This window comes from Ambystoma mexicanum, chromosome 1q, assembly GCF_040938575.1.
Source record: "Ambystoma mexicanum isolate Mex_15411 chromosome 1q, UKY_AmexF1_1, whole genome shotgun sequence".
NCBI lineage: Eukaryota > Metazoa > Chordata > Amphibia > Caudata > Ambystomatidae > Ambystoma > Ambystoma mexicanum.
Window position 1 is genome coordinate 1,476,330,680 of NC_090922.1, and position 12,585 is coordinate 1,476,343,264.

General features: G+C 48.7%; 2 protein-coding genes across 5 annotated transcripts in view; one reads left to right on the forward strand and one right to left on the reverse strand.

Moving 5' to 3' along the window:
- LOC138549941 (rho GTPase-activating protein gacN-like) overlaps positions 1-1,234 on the forward strand; it is a 308,520-nt gene extending 307,286 nt beyond the window's left edge. For all 4 annotated transcript variants that reach the window (XM_069642373.1, XM_069642374.1, XM_069642376.1 and 1 more), the window contains one exon: positions 233-1,234. In XM_069642373.1, the coding sequence (XP_069498474.1) occupies positions 233-387 (155 nt within the window). In that variant the 3' untranslated portion in view covers positions 388-1,234. The remainder of the gene's footprint in view (positions 1-232) is intronic.
- The window catches only part of LOC138549987 (integumentary mucin A.1-like), a 260,935-nt gene continuing 249,188 nt past the window's right edge, over positions 839-12,585 (reverse strand). The window contains exon 5 of the mRNA XM_069642377.1: positions 839-4,540. Within this exon, the coding sequence (XP_069498478.1) occupies positions 4,496-4,540 (45 nt within the window). The 3' untranslated portion in view covers positions 839-4,495. The remainder of the gene's footprint in view (positions 4,541-12,585) is intronic.

The window sequence follows — 12,585 nt, forward strand, 5'->3', positions numbered from 1 at the left end:
GAAAATGGGTATTTACATCGCCATAGCACTACTCGCAATTAATGTGGTAATGTGACAGGACCAAGTAGCAGCAACAGTACATTATTCTTTTGTTAGACTGGCAGATTTACCATAAATGTACTTGCAAACCCTCAATAAGGGCCAAGTAACCTTTCCCATCAGTTGCTAAGTATTTCAGCAATTGGTCCCAGTTACCTACATTTCCAGTAATACACTTGCATTTTCGTTGCAGACTTCCAAAGAACAACCAGGACCAACGCCGATCTGGACACAGGGGGCAGACAAGAGCTTGACAGTGACCTTGACGCCTATGACGGCGGAGACCTGAGCAATGGCCTGGAAGAGTTATCTGATGGTGCGCCTGAACTCAACTTCAGTGACCTTTGATGGCAAAGACAGAAAACAAGAAACAGTGTCTGACTGCACCGTCTACTCTTGCATCCATAGTTCTTGCTCCTTCGTAAAGTCATCTGGTGCTACTCAAACTACCACAAGAAATGAGGAACTTCACAAACCTTGGGTTCCGTTGCCAGGTCTGTTAAGGATGCCCACCTCTTACCTGCATACATCAATCTTAAACATATGGGGAGACCAGCTGGATTTGAAATGTATATTTTTGGAATTACAAGACTCAACCGATCTGTGGTTTTTCGCCTCTGTCAGGTCTGCGATTGTTACTTTGGAAGCATCTACAGTAAGGGCCAACAGTGGACGATTAACACGGAATAAGCCAACAGGATCCCTTTTTCTGAATCAACCTTCAGCTGTGTTCCCTAGAGAAATGCCTGAAGAATCAAAATCAGGTTGAAGATCAAAATCACAACACACGCAAGACCAAGGGGGGGGGATAAAGCTTTATTTTCAACATGTAAGAAAACGACACAAAGTCATCAAATAAAGTGTCGATTTAACAATCCCTAATTATACTAACATATCTTCAGAACCAACAACTGTGATTGACAAAGACCCTGTAAAATTACTCAGACACTTAGTGCAAAAGGCTCCTGTTTGACACAAGGAAAAATGTCAGGAAAACAGGGAAATGAACTGTTCACCATCAAGTAAAGAACCTTTATAAAAACATGTTTTCATGGAAACTGATGTTTACCCAGGTCACATTTTGTTTACCATTCCTGTGAATTTATAAACCTGTTCATGTTCCTTTTGATTTGAAAAACTGCCTCCAGATAAGGTGCATACTTTGTTCATTTCACATAAACATTTTGGAAATGGGGATATTTTGTCTGTGTATCAGTAATTTGGTATTGTGTCCTTTCTTTGATGTTATGCCCTAAAGAAAAAAAACACAGTATCCTTCCATTATGCCCACACCCTATCCAATGTTCGAAATGTTAATTTATGTGATAAAGGGACTGGTACGAGGGGCACAGGAGGGTTCATATCCAGTGGAGCAGAGGCTACTCAGATTTATTTGCATAGAGGGTAGATATTGTAGTGCAGAAGTCTGACTTAGGGCAGCAGATATTGCTTTCGACTTCAGCCCTCCGGAGTCCATCACCTGCCGGTGTGCCTAAACACAGCTGAAACACCACCTGCCTTATACACCAGAACACAGTGCCCGCTGTGCTGCTTATATCAAAGTTCACACCTGCCCGTCTGCAAGTTAGGGTACCTTAAAGGCTGACCCTCTGTCCACCCCCACCAGAACCTGTCAATTGCACCTGCTGACAGTCCATATGAAAACCAGCCACTTGGGCATATGACATCTACACTCTTCCATTTTAGTGACTTTTTACTGGTTACGGCACAGATGAAGTGCTGTGTGCAGCACTAAGTGCAGCGCCATACTGCTGAAATTCTGGAGTGCTTTTTTTTTTTTAACACATTTTACATATTACATTTTGATAACTGGGCACTTCACAGTAATGCAATGAAATATTACTTTTCTCTTGCTCATAACCTGCTAGTTATAGACAAGATACTGTAGAGAAGGTACTTACAAGTATTGGAAAAAATACTAGTTTTAGAAAGTTTTTTTTTTAAATCCTTAGGAATTTCTTTTTCTCCCTAATTTCAAAAGGAAAAAAAGAAAAAAAAAACACTGCACACAACAATCGTATCTGGAGGCCTGACTGGGTGCTTTGTTTTAGTGATTGCGTATTGTGCAACAACATCAATTGCACTCTTTATACGCTAATTTCTGAGTACAATATGCACAAGCTCAACACATGCTGAGAACGCCAACATAAAAGCGAACAGTGCAAAGATACATTTTGTTAACTCAATAAACCATTTCTAAGCAACCAAAAACAAATACCATTTATCGCTAAAGAATCAGAAAACGGAGTCAGTGATACTGAATAACAGGAAAATATATACATGTTAACCTCATGTGAAAATGCTTCATTGCAATGCTTTGTGAACAGGAGGTGACAGTGAGTACTCCTATATTGCAAGCTCTGCAGACCTCTTGTGTGCTTCTCCTGCAAAGCTGTGGTGTCCCATCCTTTACGTGTTGGAGAGGAACCTGTCCAGGAAAGTTCTCGATTCACACTACACGTGGTTAGCAGAAAACCCAACCTGGTCATATCTTGTAGAGCACGAGTTAGGTGTGCCCCGAAATCGGGAGTAGTCTTGACCACTAATGGACTAAGGCACTTCTGGGTGTGTTGATCAGTGATAGCTACAGGTTGACCCAGACGTCTCAGTTAATATCCGATTCGAGAATCTGGATCCATCCGATGGTACTGAAGTCTTGAGGTCTAGTCGCTGGGCGGTGATGGGTACTTCTGGGTTAGAGTACATAGCCATTGATGGTAGTCCTCATGGAGGACTGCTTTTGCCAGCGGCCTGGTCACACCAGCAGAAGCAGCACATGTTATGGGCTCCTCAGTAGGTTTATCATGATCTTCATCCAACCAAAGGAGACGTTTTTTTAAATCTTGCTGGCAGTATCTCGCAGGAGAGTGGCTTCCAGGGCTATACCCAAAACGCCTTTTATTTTTTAGATGGGTCCGGTACTTCTTGCCTAATAATTTACTGTGAAATTCACTTGAGACGTCAGACCCACACATTTTGGGAGATTCAGTGGGTTTCATTTTTACTTAAATGAATGTCTTGAGAGTAGAGTCATGGTGGACGAGGGGATTCAAATGGTAAAACCTACCATGACACTAAGTAACCGGCAACTGCGTAAAAGAAGCAACGGCCTGCTTTACGCAGTCAAATCATTTCTATCTGTAGCAACAACTCATAGAAAACAATGGTCAAGGTACCATCCAGCAGCAGCTGATATTTTGCACTGTTGCACACACATCGCACAATGTCTCGCAGTCTGGCCAACTACTTCCTGTCCTGGCCTTGCCTTCACAGACATCAAGAATCTGCAATTAAAATGCCATGCTGTTCCCGCCATAAACTCCATTAAAAAGGTATGTTTGATTAAATATGATCCTGCATGCTGTTTGGCTAGGGCCCCAAGAGACGTTTTGTTAACCAGGAAAAATAATTTGCTGCCAACGCTTTTGTTTTATCCCTTGGAGGTGATCCTTAAGGGATGCTGGGAAACAGCGGATTCATTATTAATAGCAAATTTGTGCATTGTCATTTCGTGATGTATTAAGCAGGTTTAAGGCATAATAGTGTAAAAAGGGCTTGAATAGGTCACCTTCAAATCACCCCTCTCCACTAAGTTTGTTCATTGTTGGCCAAAATGGTAGTTACTTCATGAGTGTATAAAAAGGTGAGCGAGACATAAGACCCCAGACGAGTTCTCAATAACCTTATACAAGCATCCCTCACCATTAGTATTTCAGAAAAGATGCCAATTAATTTAACTGTGCTCTAGTAGGTTTCCTTCCTGTGTGGTATAGCCATGTCAATGTGTGAACTGCTGCCTCTCTTCTCGGATTAATGGAGTATACACTTGGTTGCTTTCTCTCTGCCACCTACCACTCACTTTCCAATCTAAACTCTTCATCTCTTGACATTATGCTTTTGCTGCCACTTAACCTAAAGTGCAACGCACCACGAATACAATTTAAGACATACATGGTTGCCAACTCTACTACCGAAGCATCTCTTGGTCCACCGGCCAGGTCAGGGTAGTAAACCTCAACCATGTTACAAAACAGATTTTTCACTTTTCCCCACTCCACCTTTTTCAAAGCATCTCCATCGTACAAAATGTGCTTGCAGTTGCATGAGACTTTTTAGAACCCAGCCGAACAACAAAAAAACACAACTTTGGTTAAGTCTGAAAACTTGATCAGCCTATGATTGTCACAAATCGCATATATGACCTTGTGTTACCCTGCCCCATTAATTTCCTTTCCTCCATCCTCACAGTTCAAAGATACACGAAAGGGTCCATCTTCGAGTTCCTATATGTGTAGAAACAAGAGGGTGTTTTCCAAGGAATGCCGACAGATCTCCCAACGGGGTTAACCTGTGCCTGACCAAGGCCGACCAGTTGCTGCACAGTCTCGAGGGAAGGGGAGCGAGCACACCTGCTACAATGATTCAGTCTCCTTCTTCAGTAGCTGTAGAGTGAGAGTGGGGTATCCTCCATCATATCATCCTAAGAGGAAAAACAAGAACATCTCAAACTGTGGCAGCATGCACATCCAGGCAATACTATGTTGGCATCTGCCTTCCCTATAACTCGGTTCCAGGGATCAAAATACAGATTTGATGAGCAGGAGCTAAAGGCAGGTCCTGGTATGGGCGATCATCCGATGACCAGGAGAGACCTCAGGGGATCAAAGATCCAATACAGAGAGGGACACAAATCTAACTTTCACATGAAACGCAAACCCATTTTGCATACTACATATGACCCATTATACATTAAGGTACGTATTCTCGTAGTTTCCGGAGTACAAGAAGTGGTTCTTAAATCGGGCAAAACACCTTTACGCCTGCTTTAACGCCACTTTGTAGACTCTGGAGCATTTTCATGGGGTTTGCATGTGGAGCTGGGTCATGGAACTTGATTCAACCACATGGGTTTCTGCATCATGACATTCATGCAATCATTGTAAACACAGTCTGCCTTGTGTAAATGTCAGGTGACATTCACACTTTGTACAAGTTCAAAAAAAGGTTTGATTTTTTTAGAATAGCGTCTTGCAAATGTGGAAAAGTGCGTGGGGGCGGATGATTTCCACATACGTAGGCACTCCCCTCCAGGCAATTTATTTAAAATAAGGCCCTGAATCTCTTCTAAAGATTTAGCAATGCACTGTTAAAATTGTGTGGCACTAGTAGGCATGGGGGATAAAAAGTAGATAACCTATCCTTTACTCTGTAGGGACAGAGTCATCCTTTAGCACTGGGAAAGACTATGTATGGGATTTATAATGTACAAATCGAGCTGGGCAGCAACAACTTGAAAATAATGTACAATTTAAGAAAGACCGCCTGATAAGTAGGATATCCAGGCTCCGAAGCCCAGCACTTAACCACTGTGCCACCGCTTTGCCACTGCACAGGCATCCATATAGTGCACACACATTGAATGCGTTCCAGCTGCCACAATGGCAGACTCTGGTGCAGTGTGGGTCTTTAGCATGACACCAAGTCTCACACTCCTCCATAGTACGGACTCCTTGGCCCAATAGAATGAATTGCATGTGTCTAGAAGAAATTGGGAGCAGGAGATGACAGCATTCTGATACAAAACTTGAATACAGTAGTCCTTAGAGGGAAAAAAAGGCACTTCTCCAAATAAAAAAATTGAAATTGCAGCAATGTTTAACGACTTGAGAAAGTAAATTATAAGTTACTTACCCTAGTGACTAACGTACTAACGTACTCTTAGTCCCCTTTCCTCCATACTCCGCCCTCCGGCGCCACATCTCAGTCCCCATAGACGCGTCGACAATAGATTTAACATTGCCCAATGACACCAGTTTCATTAGGGGGGAGGTTGGTGGGACGTATGGTGGAAAGGGGACTAAGTTAGTCACTACGATGAGTAACTTATAATTACTCTTACGTCCCGTCCCCTTTCCTACATACTGCATGGGCGCTTACAACTGAGTGTAGCCCCAGGATGGAGAGGAGACCCTCCTTAAGCAAACAGGTTTCTAAGAACTGCCTCTCCCGAAAGCCACGCACGCTCTAGAACCGGGATGCAAACAGTAGTGCTTCCAGAAAGCCGAAGGGGTGGCCCATGTGGCTGCCCTGCTTATGACTTGCCAGGGGTCATGCCGCTGGAAAGCGAAGGCTGTTGCCTTGGCTCTGACGGCGTGGGTGTGCATGTTGGCCGGCAGTGGCTTGTGCTGTCCTTCGTACGTTTTTTGATGGCCGTGACCATCCAGTGGGCTATGGAGGACTTGGAGGCCTGATACCCCGGTTTTGATCCTCCGAAGGTGACAAAAACAGCGTCCGACTTTCAGAATCCCTTGGTTCTGTCCAGGTAGAATTTCAGGCCACACCTGACATCAAGGCAGTGCAGAACACTGTGTGCCTTGTCTTGGGGCTCAGCAAAAAACGTGGGCAACACGATTTCTTCGTTCAGATGGAATGCAGAAGGCACCTTGGGCAAGAATGCTGGGTGCGTCCACAGGACTACTTTATCCTTGCGAAACGTAGTATATGGCTCTGAGGCGACCAGCCTGATGTCCGCGGATGCCATAGGTTCGAATGCTTTGTGCGCCAGGGCACCCAAGACTATGTTGAGGTCTCACATGGGGTGCAGCCTCTTGATGGGCAGGTGGAGGCTGGCGAGACCGGTCAAATGTCTCTTGACAATTGGGTTGCAAGAGTAAAAACTCTCCTCTGAGTTTCTGTACGCCCCCATGGCTGCAAGGTATATACCGCAGGTGTCCACCTACACACCAGAGTGAGCAAGGGGCGCTGGGAAGGAGAGTACGTCGTCCAGAGTACATGCCAGGGAGTCGATTTCCTTGGAGGCAGCCCAGTGCCAGAACCCGGTCCATTTACTCTTATATTGGGCCCTGGTAGCCTTGCTCCTTGCGCCCTGTATGATTTCCAGATTAGCCGAGGAGAGGCTGAGGTGCCTTAGCGTCACCTGTTCAGGAACCACACTGAGGGCTAGCTTCTGTGCCATGGGGTGGATGACCCTGCCCCCCTGCTGCGCCAGAAGATGTGCTGGGCCCGTCGGGAGGTGAATCGGAGGCATCTCCGAGAGGCTGAGCAGCTCCGAGAACCATGGCCTCGCTGGCCACCATGGAGCTATTAGAATGATGTTGAGCTGGCGAGACTCCTTGATCTTGCAAATCACTTTGCGAATCAGCGGAGTGGGCGGGAAGGCGTAAGCGGTCATGCCGTTCCACTGAATCTGAAATGCGTCGCCCAGGGAGCCGGGGCCCTGTGCCTGCCAGGAGGCGAACTGAGGGCACTTCTTGTGCCAGGTGGCAAGGGAGCCACCTGGGGGCAACCCCATCTGCTGAAGATCTCCTGAGTAACGAGGTAATTTAACTGCCATTCGTAGTTTTCTGCTCCCAACCTGCTGAGCACGCCTGCCTCCAGGTTGGCTTCTCCCAGAAGGAGGACTGCCGTGAGGTAGATGTTTTCCAGGGCCCACTCCCACATGCTGATTGCCAGTCTGCACAGTGGAGAGGATCTAGTGCCTCCCTGCTTGTTGACATATTACATGCTGGTCGATTTGTCTGTCTGGATGAGTACAACTTTGCACCTGATAAGTGGGAGGAATGCTCTGAGCGCCAACCAATTTATGTGGTACTCCTGCTCATGTCAGGTCCAGGTGCCGTGGACCGAGAGATTGTCCAGAGTGGCTCCCCATTCCTCGAGGGAGGGGTCTGTGGTGATGGTGACCTACGGGGTGGGAGGCCGGAAGGGCTTGCCCCTACGTAGGTTGCAGTCCATGGACCACCATGTCAGGTCCTGGTGGTGAGATGGAGGAACGTTGATCATCTCGGATTGAGAGCCCCGCTCCTGGTTCCATGATGCTCGAAAGTGCAGCTGTGTCCTTCTCATCCTGAGTCTCGTGTGGGGGACTTCTGGGTCTCTTGGCAGCAGTCCTATTAGGAGGTGCTGGTACCACCAGGCTGGGGTCACCTCTCTGCTGAGGAAGTGAGTACTGGCCCTCTTGATGGCTGCGATCTTGTCTCCCAAAGGGAACACCCTCTCGGAGCACGTGTCCCAGATGAGACCCAAGAATGTCAGATTCTACGTGGGTTGCAGCTGCGACTTCTTGAGATTGAGCGAAAAGCCCAGATTGTGAAGTGCTTTCATAAGAGCCTGGGAAGTGTGGTGAACCGCTTCCGGCGATGGAGCCCTGGCGAGCCAGGCGTCGAGTATGGGTAGATGTGGTGGCCCTGAGCCCAGAGGAGGGCCGCCACCATATTCATGAGTCTGGTAAAGACCCTGGGGGTCGATTTGAGGCCAAAAGGAAGGACCTTGTATTGGAAATGATAGCCCATGATCCTGAACCGTAGGAATTAACGATGGGGCTGCCATATCGGGACGTGTAGATCCGTGTCCTTCAGATCCAGGGAGCACTTCCAGTCTCCCTTGCACAATGTCTCAGCTAAAAAAGCCAGCGTAAACGATTCGGATTTTTGGAGATTTAAGGAGAGGTTGAGGGTGGAAAGGTCCAGCACAACTCTCAGGCCCGCCTGGTTCTTTATCTGAATGGCAAAAATCCTGGAGTAAAAGCCCAAGCCTCGCTGGGAGGCTGGGACTTCCTCCCTGGCATGGCTCTCTACAAGCAATCAGATCTCTGCCAGAAGAGTTGCTGTTCCAACTTGGAGGGACTAGAGGGGACGAGGGAGGAGAGGCTGGGATGGGTAGACGGTACCCCAAGGATACTATGAAGAGGATCCAGGAGTCCGTGAAATTCTGGCGCCAGAAATGTGCATGGAGAGTAAACCTGCCCCCCACTGGAGACACATGGACCCGGAGGGGCGTGTCATGCCTTCTTTCCCTCAGAGGCTGTTGCAGAGGAGGGGGACTGGAAAAAGCCCTTTCTCCCCCAGCCTCTTATTGTTGCTTGCTTGGAAGCCAGGGAATCCTCTGTATGTACACCTCTTGTTGGAGCGCTGCTGTGACAGGGTGCACGATTTGGGTGTGGTCTTCGTCAAGATGGATAAAGACTTGGCCGGTTTGTGAGCTATTTTTCTTTTTGTTCAGCACCTCGTCCGTGGCGGCGTGGAAGAGGTCACTATGCGTTCCTGGACGTTTGGGTTAAATTTAGTTGCACAGAGCCATGCTGTTCTTCTCATGTCCATGGCGATGCAGATGGCTCGGCCAGAGGCGTCAATGTGAGCCACGGTGGACTCCATGATGTCCTGCGCCACCAGCTTGGCCTCAGCCAATCCTACCTTGAAATGTGATTGGCTCTGCATAGGAAGCTCTGGGAGGAAATCTGCAATTTCCCGCCACAACCTCTGGTTAGCGACCGCCAGCATGGCTTCGGGGTTGAACTCACGAAGATGCAAGGAGGCGTTGGAATAGTTTCTTCCCGTATGCATCCAAGATCTTCTCCTCCTTGCCTAGCAGCGCCGCAGAGGAGGAAGCTGAGGATGACTGAGGCTTGGTGTATAGTGATGCTGCAGCGATCACAGAGGAGTGTGGCTGAGGATGGGCCGAATGTAAGTGCATCTCCCTCCATCTGCCTGTACTTGGCGTCCAGGCGTCGATTGACCAGCTGGACAGAGTGGGGCTTGAGCCAACCCTTCTTGGCTAGGGCGACTACATCGGTCTGTAGTGGAATTCCCGTTTTAGCAGAGGGGCATTGCGTGAGGACTTCTGGGAGGACCCCCTCTGCTGGTTGCTCGAACTCGGATTGAGGAAGGCCCAGGTTCTCAGCCAGCCCTGCAAGACGTTCATGGAAGGCCTTGGCTGACTATAGCGTGTCGGGGTCCTACTCATCATCCATGTCCACCTGGGGGTCAGGAGGAACCTGCACCGGTAGAGGAGTGGCGGGAGCCGGAGGCTGGGGTACTGGGACTGGAGCAGGAGAGTGTGGTGGAGGCTGGTATGGGACTACCTGAGGAATCGGTTGTGGGGCCGGAGCCGGTGGCAAAGGCTGCACCGGGGCCAGGGGCGCTGGCGGAGGAGCTTAGGTGCTGGAAGCATTGGCGGGAGCACCTCTCTGATGGCATCCCTGAGGATCACCCCCATCCGTGTGGACTTCATGAGACCGAGGAACCTCTCAACGAACCTGTCCTCACAGGCTGGAGGGATTGTAGGGGATATAGGCTGAGTAGCGGATGGCTGTTGGAGGCGCTGCAAACCCTGTCCATATGGACGCAGCGGGAACCTGCCCTGCGCAAATGAAGGCTAGGCTGTAGGCCATGTACCTGGTTGACACCAGTCCCACCTTGACACTAGTTCTTCACCGAATTCCAGTTCCTGGTGCGGCGTCGGACGCGTCCTGATGTCTGGCACGGCGGCCATCTTGTCGAGCTGCCTTCCACGTGCCTGCGTTGTGTTACTCAGCTCGCTGGGCCCAGCCTCCTCCACGACTCTTGAGGCCTAACCTGCTCCTCAGGCCAAGGCCTGGTAGGCGTAACAGCCTCGGCCCGGGGGCCGGAAGAGCTGCGTTTAGGCGCCCCTTCAGCTATATCCCCAGTACTAGGGCATGGCCCCCGAGACATATTGCCGGTACAAGGGCGTAGCCCCTCGGGTGAAGACCCGGTATAAGAACCTTCCGGTCCCTCAACCCTGTCACCGGGAGGATCCGAGGATTCCTCGACCGGTAGGCCGGTAGCCCTCAGTGCACGTGCTGGTAGTAGAACCTGTGCGGTCCCTCCCGTGCAGGCGAGTCCTTGGGAAGGAGTCTCCCTTGCGGGGTGCGATGGAGAACAGAGGCCCTACCTTGGGCCTGGAACAATGTTTGACAAAGTCCTTCAGGTCCTCTGTACCTGGCTAGCCTGTTCTTCAGAGACCTTGATGACAGGGCATTGCACGCTGTACAAGCTTGCCAACCATGGTCTGGGCCAAGGCAATGTAGGCAGAGGGTGTGGGGGTCTGAAGTTGGGAAGAGTCCGTCGCAGGCTGGACACATGCTGAACCCTGTGGAAGTCGGCATGCGCTGGGGACAAAAAAGACAGAAGTATCCGCGCATGGAATTACATGGCAGAAGCCAAACCCAGGAGCGCTGGTGAATTCTGCCCGTTGCCGTCGACGCGGAAAAGGGGACTGGGGTGCGGCGCCAGAGGGCGAGTCAGGGCAGCGCATGCTCCCAGGGCCACACCCCCGTCGCCTCTAAATTTAAAGGGGAAGGTGGTTTTTTCTGGTGAAAAAAGTTCAGTCTCCCGTCGCTTGGAAGGGACGCCCATGCAGTATGGAGGAAAGGGGACGGGACGCAAGAGTACATCTGGGTACCTCCATGTTATTATGATTATTATAATTGGTTATTTATAACGCGCTTACTACACAGAGGTTTTGGAGCCTGTGTTGCTCCGCGTCTTGCTTCCAAGGTGGCCACGTTGCCCCTGAGCTATCCTCCCGAGACTGTTCCAGCTGTCCTACCAGTAGCGCCATCATCCTTGCTGCTGCAGGGGAATTTTATGACTATAATGAAGTGGGATGGGAGATCCTAGGTAACAGTAGGCCCAGCTTTCCAGCACTGTTGCTTCCACCCACACAAATACATTTCCCCAAAATTTCAAACGGGCATCTTTCCACCCCTCCAGCTTCCCCGTGCGAATTACTGGGAGTTCCCTTATACTACTGGTTACTAGATATAAAAACCACAATTCCTTGTCTGTAATACCATCACTAGTTATGCCTCTGTTGTATGGGTCCAGAACACCTTCTGCACTACCTGTAGCAAATATGATTAAGTGGTGTGGGATACATAAAAGATAAAAGTGAGTTGGAGTAAAATCCAGTCTGGAGCATCAAAAGGTGTATGAGCCGGTGAAGATTGAAGTATCGTGAATATAAATGTGAAGTCTGGGTGCATTCTGATGCTGAAACCTGATACGAAAAGTACTCCTCAGCCCAGCCTTCCTACCTTTAGACTTAGAAGATGTTTATACATGTAGGAGGTGGCTAGAATCGCTCTTTGCACATCATATAGAAAGTGCAGTTTCAGCGCTTGAGCGTATGTTCTGCTCTATGATGCGCCTAGCAGATTCCCAGTTCTCAGTCCCTTTTTTCCATTTGAGACAATCAAGTAAGACACTTGCGAAGCTCAAGGGGATCCTTCTCATGCATATCATTTCTTAGGCACCTCGTTGCTTTTTTGAGCTTAGTGATTTTACCATTCATTTGCCTTCAGTGGATTGCATCATCCTACAGATGCCTCATCTAGATAGATATCATCCAGCAGCAGCTGTTCTTGGAAAATGAAGCATGGGTGTATTGCCTCTAAACTACATAAAGATTGTCGGTATTCTCATTTGGGATACATTACTCCTTGTAATCTAATTTGTGGTGCTTGTATCTGCTTAGATTCACGTGCTCTGCATAGTCCTACATCTACTGTAAGTCGCAGAGTATTACAAGATTTGTTTCCTAAACTCGAAAACGGACGTCGGCAGGGCGTGTTTTGTAATACTATCCCTAGTGTGACGTGTACTGTACCCATGGTCCATCACACGTTGAGGTCCCTCGGATTGTTGGTTTCCGACATGCGGTTGCATGAATTGTAGTGCGAGTACCAATGTGATAAAGAGGAAACAG